Source organism: Budorcas taxicolor, chromosome 21 (genome assembly GCF_023091745.1).
Source record: "Budorcas taxicolor isolate Tak-1 chromosome 21, Takin1.1, whole genome shotgun sequence".
In the NCBI taxonomy this organism is placed as follows: Eukaryota; Metazoa; Chordata; class Mammalia; order Artiodactyla; family Bovidae; genus Budorcas; species Budorcas taxicolor.
Genome location: NC_068930.1, coordinates 45,446,497 through 45,468,151, shown reverse-complemented (window position 1 = coordinate 45,468,151; position 21,655 = coordinate 45,446,497). Strand labels below are relative to the sequence as shown.

At 33.3% G+C, this 21,655-nt stretch overlaps 1 protein-coding gene across 2 annotated transcripts in view; it reads left to right on the top strand.

Moving 5' to 3' along the window:
* STRN3 (striatin 3) overlaps positions 1 to 21,023 on the top strand; it is a 104,947-nt gene extending 83,924 nt beyond the window's left edge. Inside the window, exons 10-18 of one of the 2 annotated variants that reach the window (XM_052659487.1) lie at positions 3,242 to 3,375; positions 4,676 to 4,851; positions 5,033 to 5,080; positions 5,382 to 5,503; positions 8,710 to 8,877; positions 10,689 to 10,829; positions 14,070 to 14,177; positions 19,076 to 19,162; positions 19,245 to 21,023. In XM_052659487.1, coding sequence (XP_052515447.1) covers positions 3,242 to 3,375; positions 4,676 to 4,851; positions 5,033 to 5,080; positions 5,382 to 5,503; positions 8,710 to 8,877; positions 10,689 to 10,829; positions 14,070 to 14,177; positions 19,076 to 19,162; positions 19,245 to 19,414 — 1,154 coding nt within the window. In that variant the 3' untranslated portion in view covers positions 19,415 to 21,023. The remainder of the gene's footprint in view (positions 1 to 3,241; positions 3,376 to 4,675; positions 4,852 to 5,032; positions 5,081 to 5,381; positions 5,504 to 8,709; positions 8,878 to 10,688; positions 10,830 to 14,069; positions 14,178 to 19,075; positions 19,163 to 19,244) is intronic. The other variant, XM_052659488.1, reaches the window with a different exon arrangement.
* The last annotated feature ends 632 nt before the right edge of the window (positions 21,024 to 21,655 follow it).

Genomic DNA, 21,655 nt, shown 5'->3' with positions numbered 1-21,655 from the left:
TTTGCTTTGTAAGGTAATTTCATGCCCCAGTCAAAAAATTTTGAATATATCTTATTCTCTTCTGAGTTCTCTACTAGCACATATGGCTTAAAGCTAAATAATACTGCATTTTCCTTTAAAGTTGTCTCTGCATGTATTTACCACTCATCCTAATCTAAGAATATTTGAGGAAGGGTGAAGAAAAATCGATAAAATAATAAAACCAAAACAAAACATATTAAAGCATGAAAAATACTAGGACAAGTAAAATAGTTTGTTGATTTTCCCTAGATCTCTTTACCACTGTTACACTATTTTCCTGTTTTACCTTAGAGAGTATTTTCTAAAATACACATACCAACTCCATTATTCTTCATCTCATGCATTCAGTAGTGGTTCAGCTTCTTTAGCTTTTGATGTATTTTACCAAATATTGCATAGGATATTTTGCTAAAATTTTTGTAGTAACACTATACATTTAAACTGTAGATTTTACACCTTAAGGCAATACCATATTAGCGGAAATTAGGGACCCTTTTAAATGTTTCAAACCAATGACCTATAGGGGGAAAAAAACAGTTAAGACCTGTACTACTCAAAAACCAATGTAGCACTTGTATGTATATGTCTAGTTGTGCTTTTTAAAGAAAAAATATAAGTGATCTGACTCTGTTAATAGTGGAAGGATAAAGAGGTGGAAAGATAAGCATGAGCCTTATTACACTATTTAAAGGGTAGATGCTATTAGAATTTGTTACTACAAAAAATTAAGTTCAGTTTGACGTAGAACTAAGAGGGGAATATTAGCATTCATAATCTCTTATTTTCAGAGGCCATCTCCAATTATGCATTCTTATTAAAGACAGTGTCATACTTCATTTTGTAAAGGAAGAAAGCTTGTTTTCAGGGAGAGAAACTTACACATTAGAAACTTTCAAGACTATTTTTGGTAAAGACTTAGGTGTATGTATACCATGTTGCCACTGGCATGAATGGAATCAGTTACTGAGCTGTGTTCTTTAGATTTTATAAAAATTGAAGGAGATAGGAAGAGCTTGATATGTTAGCTACAGGTTTCCTTTGTCATTATTGTCCATGAAAAGAATTATTAAGTCCAAAAAGGACCTTGCTTATAAGACCTCATTATGTAGACCCTAAGATTTCCATAAAGGGAAATGCTAATATAGTAGACTTAAATTGCTTGATGAAATCTTTTAGGCTTTCTAATAAAAGATATCATAGTTTCCATCATTAAAAATTACTTATTTTAGTAATTTTATTTCTCTTTGAATTGCTAATATTTCAATGCTATGTAATCATGTGCTGAAGATAATTATGTTAACATTAATAACATGAATTTATAGAATAAAAATTACTTCTGCAAATAAGGGCAGAGTATTTACTGTGCTTACTGTATGCCACAGTAATGGGTGATTGTGGAAAGTAGAAATATAGCTTAAAAGATTTTATTCACTGAGATGTATATGCAGTATGCCGAGTGAGCAGGATAGTTTGCTATATATAAATGAATATATATGTGTATATACAGATAGAGAAATGTAGTTGTGTGATTCATTAGAAATTGGCATAATACTTTTGCTTAATATAATTAATATAAAACTCTAGTAAAACTAGCTAATATTGGTTAGACATTTCCCTTCACATGCTCTTAAATTGGTCAATAACTGATCAGAAATCTCTCTGCATAAAGAATGTATAATGCATTATTTTGTTAAAGCTATTTTATTGGGCTTTTATCAAAAGTTCTTTTATTGAGTGTGAGTGGGAGGAATTTTGGCATTTTATTCTAACTTGTTTTGCAAACAAATTATGTGCATAAAAGAAAAACATGTACTGGCTAAAATTGCTTTGAGAAAGTATTACCTTAATGAATTTTATATAACTGTTCTTAAACATAATTTTAAACTATTGGTTTTATAATTCTCAGCATCTTCTCATATTACCAATAACTGCATACTAGATACTAGTAGGAAGGATCCATGCTACAGATTATTTAGATTCAGTAGGTTTAACTTATAAAATTAAATACTACTATCCCTGCATATATTTTCTATCAGATTTACTCTGTGTCAGTTGCTGACACATAGCTTCACTTTATGAATGTCATTCAGGACCCTGTTTGAATCAAATTATGTAGTTTACTTTGATATTACAGATTACTTTAATGATAAAATAAGATACTGTAAATAAGGATGAATTTTACTTTTATATGGTATATATCTAAAAGAAGCAGACTTGTATCTTCTCAGAATGTTTTCAGTAGTGTTAGTGATGACTGATATTTCATTGCATCTGTTTCCTATAGTGTTTTAAATTTATATCATTTTTCATGAAAATTTTTCAGAATTGACAATTAGCTTGAATTTTTATGTTTCCCTTTTAAAATTGCTCATCGATTTTAAATGTGTTTCGATATGTTGTTTTGTATTAACAGTGATTGATGTACTTTCCCCCTTGTATTTTAGGATTAAAATTTTGCTTTCAAAGCATGTTTGAAATGATATGGAGAATTGTTGCTTATAATTACAATAACAATACATAGTAGTATTTGATTTTAATGGGTCAAAGTATCAGAAGTTTAAAGTGCTATAGTCAGTATAGATTATTTATTTTAGGAGTATATTCAGTAAAAAAAGTCAAAATAAAAAAAGCATAGACAGAGTTTGAAAACTGGAAGGCATTCTGAAGATCACATGGATTAACCATTTAGGGAAAAGAAACTGACGCTAAAGGTAGAACTGCCCTTTTCCTAGACCATTGAGAAATCTGAGCAATTTAAGGCTTTACTTCAATAAGCTAAAACACTGTATAAGAGACTGGAAGCTCATAACATGTGAATACTTGCATTAACTTTCTATCAGGGATGAGAATATCTAGCATTTTCAAACAAATATGATGGAAAGCGAAAGGACTTAGCAATAACCTATTATGTTTAAAAAATACTATAATTATAGTTGTAACAAAGGGATATAAATAGATAAAGCTCCCACCTTGAAATAATACATCAAGTGCATATTTTATTTGTGGGAAATTATGCTCAGTTCTGAAATAAATAAAACACTTGTTTATTACTGCACAGTAATAGGATTTTTTGAGTAGAAGAAATAAGGAGGGAAGTGGGAAAATAAAAAATTAATTATATTACTGAATATTATAACTGTTAAGTGCTTACATTTCCCCACAATATTGTCTTGTACTGTATGATTTTTCAGCATTTAAGAAGCGGTTTTGTTCTTTATAGCTGAACCAATAACGTTTCCATCTGGAGGAGGCAAGTCATTTATTATGGGTTCTGATGATGTTTTGTTAAGTGTACTGGGCCTTGGAGACCTTGCAGACTTGACGGTAACAAATGATGCAGACTATAGTTATGATGTAAGTGCAGTTTTATTTTTAATTTTTTAATGATTTAATAGAAGGCTCCTTATTTTTTGGAAACACTTATAAAACAGAATTAATGTCAAGGTGCATGGAAAAGATAAAGTGTGACATTGTGTTTATTTGGAGTGATATATAGTTTTTTTCTTACAACTACTTTCTTTGTGGTATTTAAATTTTTCTTGGGTATTGTGGTGTATTAGGAGTTTGGGGTGATTGATTACCTAAAAATACTGATTGATAAATACCTACCCTTAGTAGTCAACTCTCAATTACCTACTCAAATTAAGCCATACTTTGCTGTTAACAAGAGAAAAATAGGTAACCTGAATCACTTATCTGCTTTCAGGATAATTCTTTAAACACATTTTAGTTCTGAACTTTTTTTTAAAGGATAATGTTAAAGTTAGTTTATCATTTCCTAGATACTTAGTCTTTCATTTGAGGGATGGGGAGAGGATGAAGAGGGAATGGAAAAGACAGTGTTAGAGGTGAAACTAGTCTTGGATTAAATTTTTTATAGACAATAACCACTCAATTGAGAGTTAACTATACTTAGATTTTGTATTAGTGAATTTGCAGATTTTCAGCAAATTAATTTTTCCTTTTATAAACATTTTTTTCTATGTTTTATACTTATATTAGAATGCTTTTTAGAGACATCGGCCTTGGTGGGCTGGATTATTCTCATTAATACTTTTAAAGTATGTAAGCAAATAAATTCTGTAATAACCTTTTGACTGCTTTAGAAGTGGTTTCACAGCCTATCTTTAGAGATGGAGAAATGAAGGTAAAAAGATTAACTTCTTACCAATATCAACAAAAAGTGTCTTTAGTTCAGACTTTTGAAAAGTACTTTAACTTGCTGCCTTGAAAAATGTCACATGCTGATTTTCTAAATGACAAGTGTATTGTTAATATTGTACCCTTGGATTTTTGGTAGTAATTTATTTAATTTTTGTTTTCATGTAAAATGTTGCAACATGGTAGTTTCTTTGTGTGTTTTGTTTTTTCCCTCATTTTAATGTTTAGTAGGACTTTGGGTTTACCTTGATCATTAGGTAAAACAGATTAAAGGACTCATTCGATCTAAGTATTTGAAAGCTAATGAAATGATTCTTCTTAGTTCTTATTAAATGATAAAGATATAAAGTTTTTAAGGTGTGCTAAATTTCCACTGGACATTTTAGCAAAGCACTTTTGAATGTACCTTTTAAACACAGCAAAACAAACAAAAACTCCATATGCCTATCAGTTCATTACTTTTACCACTAAATATAGTGCTCTTTCTTTCTAGTTGCCTGCCAATAAAGATGCCTTTCGAAAGACATGGAATCCCAAGTATACACTACGTAGCCATTTTGATGGAGTTCGGGCATTAGCTTTTCATCCTGTAGAACCTGTGCTGGTTACTGCCTCTGAGGACCATACTCTGAAACTTTGGAACTTGCAAAAAACAGTTCCTGCCAAAAAGCAAGTATTTTAATGTTAGCCTGTTTTTTTCTTCCAAATTTGCTAATTATAAGTAATTATTATTCTTTATGGTCTGTATCTTTTATGCACTTATTTGATCTTTCCTGATGACTCTTGTATATCAACCAGTGTTTTACCGTTATTTATCTTCTCCCCTCCCCTTTTTTCTCCCCTCTTTTAGGAGTGCCTCTTTAGATGTAGAGCCTATCTACACATTTAGGGCCCACATGTAAGTTTTATTGAATTAGTACTTAATTAACAGCCATAATTATTGTTAACTATTATTTATCACTCCTAAAGCCTTGTAATTTTTTCATAATGTTTGTTTTACATTAAGAAAGACATTAGCTGAATAATACTACATTTGATTAATAATTATACTAATGAGAATATAATTAGTACCGTTCAAATGTACATGTTAACTTAAACAGTTTTAGATACCACATAAATTTAGAGAGAGGTGGGAGGGGTACAAATGTAAGTTTCTTTGTAGGCTTTCTCAGTAATTTTTCCCTCTTTTCCTGTGATAGTGGTCCTGTTCTGTCACTAGCTATTAGTTCCAATGGAGAGCAGTGTTTTAGTGGTGGTACTGACGCAACTATCCAGTGGTGGAACATGCCTAGTCCTAATGTGGATCCATATGATACATATGGTGAGTAAAAGGCTCAAGATGTGTCTTTTTAAATGAATGGCGCTGACAGAAATAATCACCTCAAATATTATTTAAATATGTATTAAACTTGTCATTTAGTCTTTCCATTTACTAGTAATTTGCCCTATTAAAGAGAAAAATTAAGAAATAATCATGCCATAAATATTTTAGCCTGCAAGTTGGTATTTCCTATATTGTGTTCAAAAAGTTTTTTAAAACTATATTAATTAAAGCATTAATTTCTATACTAGAAAAGAGAAATTTAACATGAGGAATAATTGTTTTCAACTTAGCTACTTTACGTAGTTCAAAAATAATTAGTGCAAGACTACAGAAACAAATGGGAATTCTCAGATGATGCAGTGGTAAGGCATCCACCTGCCATTGCAGGAGACTCAGGTTCAATCCTTGGGTTAGGAAGATCCCTTGGAAGAGGAAATGGCAACCCACTCCAGTATTCTTGCCTGGGAAATTCCACGGACAGAGGAGCCTGGCATGCTATAGTCCATGGGGTCGCAAAGAGTTAGACATGACTTCGTGACTGAGCATGCATGTAGAAACAAATAAGGACATGAGGGTATAAATCAGTGAACTTGAGGGACAAAAAATTTCTTAATTTAAAAAAACTGAAACTTTCATTCATGAATGCCATTTTTAGAATCTGGCCAACAGAAATACCTGTGCATATATTTAAATATAATTACAAGGACATTGTTTGTAACTATAAAAAAATTAAAATGAATGTTTATTAGTATGAGAATGGTTAAATAAAAAATGGTCTACTTAATGGTTCATTTTAAAAGAATTTAAGAACTCTTTGGTCTTTTATTTAACACACTGAGCACCTAAATTTGCCAGATATTAAAGCATACATCAAGAAATGAGAATTAGTCTAATACAAAAGGAAAAAAAAACAGATTTTAAACACATAACCAAGAGAATGGATAGGTACAAATTGTGATAAATAATATGAAGATACAGTAATGTAAGAGAGTAACAGCCAAAGTCGTCTTTAGATATAGTCTAAAATAATCACATTCAAGCCAAAATCTATATAAAAGTTAACTGTCAGTGAACAATTCTAAGCCAGTAAGTGACCTGGAGAGTAAGATTTAAAAGTTAACTCTGGCTTTTGCAGGGAGAATAGATTGGAAATGAGAAAAGAGTAGAGAAAGCAATACCAAGGTAATGTTGTAAAGTTATAACATGGTGATCTGGTAGATAGGTGAGAAGATGATGTTGCCAAGAGTAGGGTGGAAATAGAGCAGTTAGAGAGAAGTGGGTTTAAGACATACTCGGGAGACAGAGTAGAATAAACAGGATCTCTGGATAAATTGGATTGAGTGGATAAAGTGATGGATTAGTCATCTTTTTTAACAGCTTTATTGAGGTATAATTCCCATATGATAAGATTGACCCTTTTGAAGTGTACTGTTCAGTAGTTTTTACCATATTCACAGGGTTATGCGGCCATTACCACTAACTCAGAACTTTTTTCCATCACCACTTGTGCATTTTTGACATAAAAAACTAAATATATGATGGTAGCTTATTGAAATGGGAATGTGAGAAGATAAAGGATGTTGAGTTTGGTCTTTAAGCATGTTAAGAGGAAGGCAGTATCAAGTAGATACCATCAGTTGTGAGAAGGCAGACTCCTGAGGGACTCTGACATGTAGGGGTGGGGTAACTAAAGCAAGAGATTTAACCAAAAAAAAAAAGTAAGAAGGCGTGCCTGTGGGGTAGGAGGACATTCAGGAAAGTGAAATCATGACGCATACCAAAAGAAGAAGCCATTTTGAGAAGAAAGAAGCTGTCTGCACTTTCAAATGTTGCTGAGAGGTCTAATAATATTAAGTATAGAAAGGTAATTGATCACCCAGGTTTTGGCCGGCCAGAGGTTGGATGTTGGGTCTGAGACCACAAGGTAAAGGGACTTGTGGATGACCTTCCAGGGTATACTCTATGGATGAAAAGCAAAGTGATGAAAGGAAGAAGGAAGGGAAACTATTAGATTTGATAGAACCCATCATTGATGATTTTAGCAAGGGTTGTTTTGTTGTGGTGATAGTATCAGAATGATTTAGAAAGTAAATGGAAGGTAAGAAAGCATATTTACTGAATGTGCTTTTCTTCTGTTTGGTTGGAAGTTGATATAAGTTTTGTTTGTTAGATTTAGAGATTTTGAAGCATATTTGTTTGCTGTGGTAATGATCCCAAGGAGGAGGATAATCTGTATAGTAGAAAAACTAAACGTGAAAGCAAGTTAGTGTGGGAAATGGAATCCAGAATACCTGGTGGAATTCTCCATTTCAGGAATGGAGGGCAATTCCTTACTTGTATCTGGAAACATGGAGAATATGGATTTAGACACTAGTCGATTTATAGGTTGGGTGACAGAAAAGTAGAGGAACAGTCCCTCTTTCAATGCTGTATTTCCACAGTGAATTTATTATGAGAGGTAATTATTCATGTGAAAGGGAGGTTGTGAACTGTGAGAAGTATCTGGAAAATGGGAATTCAGTAGAGAAACAGAATTGTAGGACAGATGATGTTTAATGTTTTTAGCCCCCATTGTCCTTCAAATGATGACTGGATAAATAAAATGTAGTATATCCACACACTGGAATATTGTTTGGTAGTAAAAGGAAATGGAGCACTGATACATGCTGCAACACAGGTAAACCTTGAAAACATGCCAAGTGAAAGAAGGCAGTCAGAAAGGGCCGTTTGTATAAAATGTCTGGAATAGGCAAATTTATAGAAACAAAATATGCAGTGGTTGCCTAGGGCTGCAGAGAGGCAGAAAGGAAAATTGAGGGGAAATAGCTAACAGGTGATGAAGATGCCCTAAAATTGATATGGTGATGACTGTGCAACTTGGTGAATATATTAAAAATCATTGGATTGACACTTTAAACTGGTGAGTTTTATGGTATGGGAGTTATATCTCACTCAGTAAAGCTGTTTATTTAAAAGTGGATGTTCCTTTTTTAGAAAATTGCAGAAATACAGGAAAGTATTAGAAGGTAGCATATAAATATCCCAAAACTCCACAACTTAGAGACGGCCACTGTGTACACATTGGTTTATCTGATGACCTTTATGTGTAGTCTTTGTACTTAATTATGTAGTTATTTTTATATACAAAAGCATTTCTTTTAAACTTCTTTTAGCTAATTTTTGTTTTGTTTCTTTTGTTACAGAGCCAAATGTTCTAGCTGGCACTTTAATTGCTCATACAGATGCTGTCTGGGGTCTTGCTTATAGTGGCATAAAAAATCAATTACTGTCTTGTTCAGCAGATGGCACTGTTAGATTATGGAGTCCACAAGAAAAATTGCCATGTATTTGCACTTACAATGGAGACAAAGGTAAGTAAGTTTTGCCTCTTTGAAAAGTATCTTTTTCTTTCTTTTTTTAATTTAGAAGATAAAAAGAACAAAGTAGTTTCACTACTTCCTGACTGCTCAGAAGAGATACTGAAAGAATTTTACAAATCTGTGATAATCTTTTTATTCCTAGTCATATTTTTATAAACAAGAAAGATGCTTTGCAGGGATAGCCTATAGCTCAATGCCTTTTTAAAATAAATTTATTTTTGGATGCACTGAGTCTTCATTGCTGCGTGTGGGCTTTCTCTTAAGTTGCAGCAAGCAGGGGCTACTGTAGTTGCGATGCTAGGGCTTCTCATTGTAGTGGTATCTCTTGTTTCAGAGCACAGGCTCTAGGGCACATAGGCTTCAACAGTTGTGGTGCTTGGGTTTAACCCGAAGAATTGTGGGATTTTCCCAGATAGGGATTGAACCCATGTCCCCTGTATTAGCAGGTGGATTCTTAACACTGGACCACCAGGGATGCTTTGCAAGTATATCCTGTAGCTCAGTAGTTTTTTGACCTTTTTCAGGACATGTCCTATTTAAAAAATAGAACTATTTGTATCTAATAATAAAGTAGGCAAATGAGGCTACTCATAGGAACAGCAGAAGGCCCTCCAGCAACTCCAGGTAGATACTCACAAAGACAGAAAGGCTCATGGTCTCAGGTAAACCTGTAAACTACATATGAGCACACTGTTTGAGAAGTCTAGCTATAATCATTGAAATAGCACCATTAAATGGGAGGTGCAAACTGAGTTACAGGCTTGATTTCAAATCTTTTCCTGTCAAAGAAGGATTTAATATACCTCGTGACAATATTTATGTGCATCTGTTTATATTATTTGTATATTGGCATCATTTCCCAAGTTATTTTAAAAAATCATACCTTTTACTATAAATAACTTTGTTTTAAAACATTTTAGATGAACATTTGAACATTTATGCTTAATTTTGTTGAATCTCTAGGATACTTCAGTGATTCTACTTATTTTTTAATTTACCTAAACTTTTGAGATGAAAATTCATTTAGGTAATTTGTTTCTTGCTTACTCCAGAATTCACATAATTGTGCATTGATCTGGACAGTTGAATTTATTAACATGTTAAAGAGAGAAATTGATGCTTGATCTACTTAAGAGTGTTACTGCATCAGTGAATTCCAGAGTCCAAAGCTTCATTTTCACAGATCCAAAAATATTATTTGCATTTGCTACTTGAAGCTAACCAGTGTCAGACAAGTGAACAGTCTCCAAAGGTAGTGGTGTACGAATGCTATTTTATCATTTTACAGTCAGAAATATAATGGCAGGACTTCCCTGCCAGTCCGGTGGTTAAATCTTAGCCTTCCAATGTCAGGGGTGCAGGTTTGATCCCTAGTCAGGGACCTAAGATCCCACATGGCTTGTGGCAAAAAAAAAATAAAAAAATAAAAAACAACAGAAGCAATATTGTAACAAATTCAATAAAAGAGTTATTAAATGATCCACATAAAAAAAATTTAAAAAAATTTGCAGGTGGGCCAGTAAACTCACCTAGGATTTTTGTCTCTTAGAAGAAAATGCATAGAGCAATAGCTTTTGTCTGTCTGTCTTTCCTCATGTGTTCCCTAGATGTGTTTTTCTTACAGTGTTACAAAAACTTCTAGTAAATGAGAATAAGTTACCTATTATATCTTACCATCCTAACACAGTTGCTTTTTCATTGTTAACATTATTTCAAGAATACTCAAATTCCTTTTTCTTATTAGAAAAGCAGAGATTTCTAAATTATTATGTTTACCCTTTATCTCTTCGGGCTCCTTTCAGAGCATGGAATACCTACATCAGTTGACTTTATAGGCTGTGATCCAGCTCATATGGTGACCTCTTTCAACACTGGTAGTACAGTAATTTATGATTTAGAAACATCACAGTCATTGGTGATGCTTTCATCACAGATGGATTCTGGTAAGTTTTCTGGTAAGGTTGAAACCTTAAAAAGGATTGTTTTACAATAGAGGATAACCTTTTACTTTTTATATTTTGACTATTTTAATTTAGAATGAAAAAAAGAATAACTTTCAATGTATACTTACTTACTTTATTTCTGCTATTTCCTCAAATTATGTTTAAAAACTTGGATAAGTATGTGGGTACAGGTAAGTGTGTAGAGCAAATGTAAAAGTAAAAGAAAACAAGCGAAATAATTTTAGGTTTTTAATGAAAACACGTGTGGAAGTGGAGAAATATATAATGAACCTGTCTTCCAGCTCCAGTAGTTGTGTATAAATGGCCAAGGTTGTAAGTATAGAATGTGATATATGTATTTTACAGTTTATTCAAAGAGGGATCCAAATAAGGCATTGTGATTGGTTGGTAGGTCTCTCACATCTGTTTTCATGTAGATTCCCCCTCTATCTCTTATATTTCCCTTGCATTTTTTTTAACTGAAGAAATTGGGTTGAGTTTCCCATAGTTTGAATTTTACCAGTTGCATCCTTGTGGTATCATTTAATGTGCTCCTCCTGTTCATTTCCTGTAAATTGTTTGTAGATCTAGAGGCTTATTCAAATTCAGGGTCAAAATTCTATTTGTTGTCTTCTTAAAGTTTCTTAATGTTTTTGGCAAGACTATTTCATAATAATTTGTGAATTTTTATCAGAAGTAAATATTCTTTGGTCTGTCTTTCTCTTAGTTTCTAATCATTGCATGGATCCATTAATTTATTAACTGTTCAAAAATAGTTTTTTTTTTTGCTCTTTATTTTATTTTATTTTTACTTTACAATACTGTATTGGTTTTGCCATACATTCACATGAATCCGCCACAGGTGTACATGAGTTCCCAATCCTGAACCCCCCTCCCACCACCCTCCCCATATCATCTCTCTGGGTCATCCCAGTGCACCAGCCCCAGGCATCCTGTATCCTGTATCTAACCTAGACTGGCAATTCATTTCTTACATGATAGTATACATGTTTCAATGCCATTCTCCCAAATCATCCCACCCTCTCCCTCTCCCACAGAATCCAAAAGTCTGTTCTGTACATCTGTGTCTCTTTTGCTGTCTCGCACACAGGGTTATCATTACCATCTTTCTAAATTCCATATATATGTGTTAGTATACTGTATTGTTGTTTTTCTTTCTGGCTTACTTCACTCTGTATAATTGGCTCCAGTTTCATCCATTTAATTTTATCATTTCTTTTACACATATTAGCTAGATTGCTTCTATAAGAAGGAACAACCCTCATCAGTAATTTGGTTACCTGGAGTTAGCAATTATAAAGGAAAGGCAAGATAAATGATTACTTCCCACTCTTCCCCTTTATTTACTAGTTTTTAAAATGATTAAGTGATTCCCTAGTATCCTCCAAAGGTGACCAGTGAAGTGAGTTTTTGGGGTGTTGTTTTTTGTATCATTATAATCTTTCTTGGAATAAATGCATTTAATGTATTTCAGTCTGTTACATATTATCTCTATTGCTACTCAGATTATTTCATCTTTGGCCCGTGGGAGCTTATTCAGGTTGGCTCCTAAGTCTCCCCTTTTGACATAACCCTGTTAGTTGTTGATGCTTTTCTTTCTGGTATGATAAGATGTTTTAGGTTCATCTTGTTCATTTTGCACCCCAGATCTGAAATGGGCCATTTCTCTAAGGAGCCATGGTTTCTTTTAGTGGAAAATGACATTTAGAGACTGCAAGATAGGTGCTCTGCTATTGATGGAGTCAGTCCTCCTGGCTTTCATGGCTCTTGAGTTGGCCATTGGTTTAGACTTTTTCAGTAGACAGAGATGAAGAGTACATTTTTAGTAAAGGAAAAGACTGATAAATTTTATTCAGATGCTTCCAATAATGATTCAGATTTATCTCATTGGTTTTATATTTTTATCTTATTTTAACAATATCAAAACTCTTGATTCTCTGCAAAATGATCATGATTTCTCATTTATCTAACAGTACAGATAAAGTCATCTCAGAATAATAATTGCAGTACCACCAAAAAGAATTTCGTTACTAATAGAGGGTATATTCTACTAGATACAGACAATCTAGTTACTGTGCTTTTAAAAGTCACTTGTGCTTATAATACCGATTAACTATACAGTTAAGTTCATTTTTTTAGTTTTACTTCTGATTTTTCATGATTGATGTTTTTAAAGTCACTTTATAATTATAAAAAAATATCTAAATGGTTCTGTGATCAAATCTAAAAACAAATGATATGCAGTGTGTTTTTTCAACCCTAGTTTCTTCCTCTTACATAGATTATTTTTTTCAGTGTGTTTAAGTTCAGTGAAGAGTTCTTGTATACGTATAGAATGATCAATTTACTTAGTCTAATAAATGCTGACAGTATTTTCCCATTAGTTTTGATCTCTCTTTTCTCCCTCATCACTAATGTGAACAAAAATTAAGAACTTGGTAGTAAAGAAAAGGTCTCATTCCTAAGAACATCAATTCCAGTTCTTCGGTATTTTTGGTCATTGTGGGAGGGATAGGGTTTGTTCTTGCAAACACCTCGTTGTCACTTATGAATTTTTTTCCTTCATTATTTGACTCTTAATTCTTTAATGGACTGTTTATTAAAAGCAGTGATTTGTGGATTTGGGATAATTTAAAAATTCTAAACCACCCTATATTGACAGTCTGCATTAAAATACTTCCAGTTTTTTTTTCTAAACTTGAGCATAGTGCTATCCATCCACATTATAAGACATACTAGCTTATACATTTTTTGAGAAATTGTGTCTTTAGAATCTTAGTTTTATTTCTCATATTTTTTGTTTTATATATAAAAGCTTTAGTTTTTAGTGATTGTTACATTTTGGTAAGACTGCAAAGGCCATCATTTAACTTTTAATTGAAGTTTTTGTTTCTTTTTTATTTGAAATATAGTTAATGGACAATATTAAACTAGGTATATTATATAATGTTTCTCATTGAAATATTATTGACCATATTCCTTATGCTGTATATTTCCTTGGCTTATTTATTGTGTGACTGGAGGTTTGTACCTCTTAGTCTTCTTCACCTCTTGCCCTGCCGCTGGCTCCCCTCCTGTCTGGCAACTACCTATAACTACCTGTGTGTTTCCTGTGTCTGTGAATCTGGTTTGGTTTTGTTTTGTTTGTATTTCTTTCTTAAGATTCCACTTTACATTGAAGGTTTGAATTTTGGTGTGTTTTCCTCCTTTGTTTTTTAGGTTTACAATCCAGTAATCACATTAACAGAGTAGTAAGTCATCCCACACTTCCTGTTACAATAACTGCTCATGAAGATAGACACATCAAATTTTTTGACAATAAAACGGGTAAGTAGGTTATCTTATTTTCTGTATTGACTTCCTAGCTTGAAAATTGCCAAGTTAATCTGTCTTAACTCAGATTTTTGCTTTAGTTAATGTAGCACACTTAATAATGTTGGTTAATTTTTACCCTTGTTAGTGCTAGTTGCTCAGTCATGTCTGACTGTTTGCAACCCCATGGATTGTACCTGCCAGGTTCCTCTGTTCATGGAATTCTCTAGGCAAGAATACTGGAGTGGGTTGTCATTTCCTTCTCCAGAGGATCTTCCTGACCCAGGGATCAAACCCCGGTCTCCTACATTGCAGGCAGATTCTTTACTATCTGGGCCACCAAGGAAGCCCAAAATATCTTGTTTACCTATTATGATTTCTTCATGTGATGACAGTTATAAACCCTTCTGTTTGAAAATTTGATCTTTATATTCTGTTGTGAATTAGTATAACATAGAAGATCACTTTCTAATTTGGGCATTTTAAATATGTTCTTAAAATTATCAGTGGATGAAATGATACAGTGGCAGTTGTTTATTGTCATCTTTCCTGTGCTTTTTGGTTGTAGGGAAACATACCAATTATATAGAAATCATAAATTTTAATTTGGCCATAGAATTGTTTGTTTAAGGATATCTGTATCATTTGTCGTTACCCAAAATACTTTGTAAAGTATTGTTTGCTCTCTTTTGGGAAAAGTCTGATAGCAAAGAGAGGCTTCTTTGATAAGCTAAAACAATTAGAGACGTATTGAAAGACTTCCAAATAAGAAACTAAAGTGTTAATTGAAACATTATTGCAGGACAACAAATTATCAAGCAAGACAACAAATCAGAACTACAGATTTTTCTTTGTAGCTTACATAGGATAGGACATGGTTGTAATTTTTAGTCTGAGTTTTAGATAAATATCTTTCTTCAAATAACACTTTTCTTGGACAGATTCCTGAACACAGTAGAACAAGTTGAGAAGAGAAGGGAGACTCATAGGTCTATATGTTGCATGGGAAAGAAGATTCATATTCATGTGAATGTCTCAATTTAACACCGTATCAAATCAATTCTTTAAACATTTTTATGAAGCTTAAAGATCTTCCTTTGCTGCAAGAGCAGAGAGAGAATTTCTTTTACTACCTTTCTAAAACGATTCTTTGTATTAATTATTGAAAGTTTACATTTGTAAAGAAAGGTTCAGGAATTTTAGTAGTTATAATAAAAGGAAAAGGTGATTCTTTAGAGCTTTTTGTCTGGCAGAAATCAGAAATAAGGTGCCTGTAGACTTTTAGATTGTTTACAAATTCTACCAATTAATTCTGTGTTAACTAGCTAATACCTTATCTGTAATGCGAAGATAATTAAAGCACTAGGCTCTAAACAATGGAAATTTTCACTCTCATTTTCTCTCTGTTATATACAGAGATACACATATATACAACCCTTGAGTGTAACTGTAAATTGAGTTCATATGTATTCTTTTTAACAAAATTCATCTTGAAAACTGGCAATTCATTTAAATATGATGCACTCAAATATCCCTATAATTGGTGTTGATGGTTAGCTAAATTTTTAATAGGATGCTGTTCTATCAAATGAATAGTAATTTATTGGATTTCTTATCTGAAACATTATAGAAATTGGTTGTGTGAATGGACTCAGTGAGTATTTAGATTGTAACAATAGAAGTACATTTAGTATTTTGCACTGCACTGGCCACTATCATGTATAAGTTATTTCTGCTTTCTGAGGTCTTAGTGTCACCTGGGGAAAACAGTATGAGTGAGTGCATACGCACTCGTACATGCACATGCTCATGCATAATGCAGTAAGATAAAGGAGGCTTCGTAGAGCTAAGGTTTGAGTTTTTCCTTGCAAGAATGATAAGGTTTTTGTTTAAGTGAAGAAGTTAGTAGGAAATTCCAGATTAGGGTATATTTTGAGTAGAAGCACAGAAGTGGGGATTTGGGCTGAAACAGAAGTTTCTTAGAGGTAAAGCCAAAGAGGTAAGTAAGTTTGGAGAAGGAAAGCAGAAACTACTGAGCCAGATTTTTCAGAGCCAAGCTAAGAATAATGGATTTTTGTTTACACTATGCACTATGAAAACCACTTGAATATTTGACCAGGGATTTGCAATATTGGTTTAGAAAGATACTCAAGTCACACTGTATGGTAGATCCTTGACTATAGAGGATTTAGAAGTTTCAATTTATACTGTTTGTTTCAGAGAGATCTTCAGGGCTGGTGATTTTTGAAATTTTGGTAGAGACACAAATTTGAATTGCATATGCTGTGACCAAGACTTAGCTAATGGGTGAACCTGCAAGGAATGCGGGGGAGTTGGGGGAAGAGGGTTCTGAATTGGTTATGACCTCATTCATTCAGCAAAACTTACGAGTATCTGCCATATCCTCAGCACATTTCTTGATCTTTGGTGAATAAAACAAAGTGTCCTGTCCTCTTGAATCTTACAGACAAGTGGTACATTGCTTTCTGTAATTGAGATATTGGTATTAGTCTGTTTTTTAATTTCACAGATTGTACAAGTCAAAGGGCTTAAGGTTCTGGGGAAGAGAAAATCAGTGCCTGCATGTGTCCTTTTTTTCCTAAGTTATAGGAAGAAAGAATCTTGGTGGGGGAAGAGAGATGGTAGCAGAGCCGTGGAGCAAAGGTGAATTCGGTTAAATGTGAGAAGCTGCGTATATATGCTGGTGAAGAAAGGGGCAGAAACTGACTTCTGTGGTCACTAGTGGAAACCCAACATCCAGCTTGATTCAGAATTGCACCTCCTTATAATTGGTCCAGTCTAAAGGGTCACTCACATTTTGAAGTGACTTCAGGCTATGTAGAGGAGGGTTAACTCTAAATTGACTCAACATATCATAGTTAGGGGTGAAAGAATTCTTCGGTTTAAGACATGATAAACATAGGAGATGTACAGTCATTCTCAAAAGAGAAGTCAGAACTAGATCTGTGAGTTAAGAGTCACCACCACAGAATTAATGTTTTAAGGGAAGCTAATGATACTTCATAGTTATCCCCCTAATGTTTTGAGATTATTGGGCTGGAGGCCAGCTCTTCATACTCTGAATTTTTTTTTTTTTTAGTATTGAGAAGAATAGAGTCTAGAACCAGTAGATGAATTATGTTGGACTAATAGTATGTTGTGATGTTTCCCAGGTGGCGCTAAGGGTAAAGAACCCACCTGACTATGCAGGAGATGAAAGTGACACGGGTTCGCTCCCTGGGTCAGGAAGATCCCCTGGAGTAGGAAATGGCAACCCACTCCAGTATTCTTGCCTGGAGAATCCCATGGACAGAGGAGCCTGGTGGGCTGCTGTCCATAGGGTCGCAAAGAGTTGGACACAGCCGAAGCAACTTAGCACAATAGTATGTTGAATGATTTTTCTGTTTCTCAGGATAGTAGAGAGAAATTGTTATGGTTACTCTGTTAATATGAATGAAAAACAGACAAATGTGGCCTAAATGATGAGACTAATTTTGTCTTTAATTGATAAGCATTTAGTATCGCCAGAAAGTCGCAGACTTTTTATGTTCTTCAGAGTAACTTTTTGCACATTTGATTATGTTGTGGGTTTGTGTTCAGGTCAGTGACCGAAGCCCCATGGCAGATAACAAAAGTAGGTCTGTTTCATGTTTCAGTGTGGAACGTTTCAGGGGACAAGCAGCATATCAAACGACTGTAAACAGAATTCTGGAGAAAGACCTCCATCTCTCATTAGGAGAAGTCCAGGCATTTGAGTAATACTCACTCATTGCTGAGTGAAAGGAGAGGAAATTTTTGTAACTTTTTTATTTTATGTTGGAGAATAGCCAGTTAACAGTGTTGGGATAGTTTCAGCAAAGGGAGTCAGTCATATGTATACATGTATCCATTCTCCAAAAGGGAGGAAATTTTTTAAGATATCAATATTTGCCATTTTATTGTTTTTTGAGTGAATCGACTTAAACCGCCTTTCAACCATCAGAAGTATATGTTGCCAGTGCAGAGGCTGATGCCCTTGCCCCAAAGTATGCAACACAGTTTATATTCACAACTTGTTTTTAAATTTCAACTCAGTATTGAATCTATTTGCTTGCCAAGAATTCAGTGAAGTTAAATTACATTTTATAGAATAGTGCTTTTGTTACTATCTGGGGAAATCCAGAGTAATTTCTCTGTTGTACTCCCAACCCTTCTCCCCTTTCTTGCTTCTTATATATAAGATGATTGACATTTCAAAAGATAAATGATGCTCTCAGAATCTTTAGATAGTAATGTATTCTCTGGTGATTTAACATTAACTCTGTATATAAAACAATCTCTTAAATAAAGCATCTTAATGAGAAAGATTCTGTTTTCACTCTTAATTCCCCTTTAATATGACCTTAAGCTTTTAATGCAGTTCTACAATCATTGTTTTCCACTATCAAATACCATCAGTTTCATGTTACACAGATGTCTTTTGAAGTAATTGGAAAAGTTCTGCATTAGAATTAAAATTCTCTTTAGAATATTATTGTAGTGGAGGAACTAAATGACAGAAGGCAGACCCAAAAAGCCACATATTATTGTAGGATTTCATTTGTATGAAGCATTCAGAATAGGCCAGTCCATAGAGAAAAGGGATTAGTGTTTACAGGGACTTGGAAGGAGGAATAGGGAGTGACTGTTTAATGGGTACAGGGTTTCCTTTTGCAGAGATGAAAATGTTCTGAACTAGGTAACAGTGATGATTGTACATCATGATGAAAGTTCTAAAAGCCACTGAATTGTACCCTCTCAAATGTTTAAAATGGTAAATTATATGTTGTTTATTGTTGCTGAGATTGTTTTATGTTGATACTGTATTATGGTTTCTGATTGCCCAAGTTAGTAACTATTTGAAAACTTAATCTTCTCTGTTATGTTTTATTTAGGTAAAATGATCCATTCTATGGTAGCTCATTTGGATGCTGTTACAAGCCTAGCAGTAGATCCTAATGGAATCTATTTGATGTCTGGAAGTAAGTCTGAACTGCCTGTCCTGCCCACAAATTTTATAATAGAATTATTACTCAGTAACATTTTTTATTTATTCTTTTACAGGCCATGACTGTTCTATTAGATTGTGGAATTTGGACAGCAAGACATGTGTGCAGGAAATAACAGCACATAGGAAGAAACTAGATGAATCAATTTATGATGTTGCTTTCCATCCATCAAAAGCATATATTGCTAGTGCAGGGGCTGATGCCCTTGCCAAAGTATTTGTGTGAATCAACAAAAACTCTCATCATAACAGCAGATTTGCTTGGACACAAAGGGTCTGCATCACTGCCATCAAAAAAATTGATATGACACTACATATGATCTGCCTGGTGAAGGCTATTTGGGCAGGCATAAATTGGTGGAAATCACATCTTAATGTCAGGCTCATTAATTTAATTGTAATTACTGTATTTCGTGGGACAAAAAAAGGACTCCATTATTTGTGGCCTGTACTGGATATGAACTGAGCGTATGTCTGTCTTTTAGGTATCTTTAAGCCAATGTGGAGTCTGATCTGACAAAAAGACTTTTGTTTTGGACTCTGTGTGCTGCCTTAGGGTTAGGAATGTGGTGCTCTTGTTGGGGGGAAGTGAGCTCCAAGAGTAGCTTTTTTCATCTCTTAGTGATCTTCTGTTTATTGGTTGAATGCCACAGATTCCCTTTTAAACTTATTTTGCTTTAAAAAAAAAAAAAAAGAAAATTTAACTTAAGATATTTTAGCATTAGTTGCACAAAATGTTTGGATAAAATTCTAGTTTTTATAAGTCTTTTTATATATTTAGCCTGTCACAACAGTGCTCAAGATTGTATTGAAGTTTTTCTGCATTAAACAACCCTGAAACACAGAGATCTCACTGACCCGCTGCCGTGTAACCACACTCTTTCCTTCTTTTGCATAATACAGCTCAGCTAAGTCTTTCCATAAAGATGCTAAATCACCATCATCATCACGTAACTGTCTTCTTAAACCAAGGACTATTAAGTGTATTAAAATGAAACGGTGGGGTTTAGTACTCCAAATGAACTCTTAAAAAATAAAAAAATAAAAAAAACTAATCTTGGCATCCTATCACTATGTGATATTTTGTACATCTTACTGTATTTACAAGTTTATTTATCAAGGATTATCCATCTTGCTAATAGCCTATTATTTATTTCACTTTTTGTTGGTCTTTATATCCTTTTATTAATGTGCTAAAGGAACCTGTATATCTATTTTGGAACTCTTTGATAGTCTAAAATAGACTAAAAATGGAATATTTTATAGTTTAAGTTACAAACCAAGGTGACTCCCCCAGATACATATCTTGGTTTACCATGATTCCAGACAAAACTATCTTGTTTTAAAATATTTGGAGTAAAATTTGAAATACAAATAAGATACAAAAATAGTTGAATCAGGATACAGAAATCTGCTGTGTTTGGACTAGTTATCCCTGTTTTATTTTTTCAGATGTGCTTAATTTTATGGTGTAACTAAAGATTTTGTTTGTGTAATGCATGATTAAGACAATAAAGTATTTTTTCTAGTCTTCCAAAAAACTTTTCTGATCAGTTTGCGAGTTTTGATGAGTTTTGTAAGGTTTTTGTTTTACAAACTATGAATCAGCAAATTTTTAAGATTGTACCACATAGCGAACGTACCGCTGTTGAAAAATAATGTATATAAAATGCATATAATAAATATTAAATTGTGTACCTGTATGTTACTGTTGGCTACATTATTTTGTGTTGAATAATAAAGTGCAATACTTTACTCTCCATTGTTAAACTAGGTAATGGAGATGATTTCTCAGTGAGTCCTTCATTTTTATGCTCTTCTTTTAAATTTTATACTGTTTACTGATAATCTTCAACAAAATTAGAACAGTTAATACTACTAAGAATGTTTTTTAAAAGTATTTCACCCCATTTGGGGATTAAAAAAAAATCTTCTATTGAAGTTCAGATAATTCAAAATAAACCCCCCCCAAAAAAAAAACAAGTTGCAGAGATGCGGTTTTATATCATATCCTTAAGCTATCCTACTACTTTAAGTCTGAATTTCAGTTACTATTGTTATTTTTCCTATCTAGCCAAACCTATTTCCCACAGAAGAGTTTAGCAGAGAATAAACTGTATTACTCATTAATTAAAATTTATCCTCATAAGTGATGTTAAGTATTAGTATCTTCAGACTTTTCCTTCAACAAGTAATATCCTTTTTCTTTGAAGGGAATTGCAAATGGACTTAGAAGGTAACATGAGAAAACTTTGAAAACATTAGAAAGATTTGGCAAATTCTATTCTAATATCCCTAATGGTAGGCATTCTATTTTAATGCCTACTGCAAAAAAATAAATACATTATACATACTTTGAGATATTTTGCCACCTACCATAAAAATTCAAGTGGCAATTTTAGTCATGGCTGGTGAAACACTAAAACTTTTCAGAAGTTTTCCTTAAAATACTGGGGTTTTGGTTTTC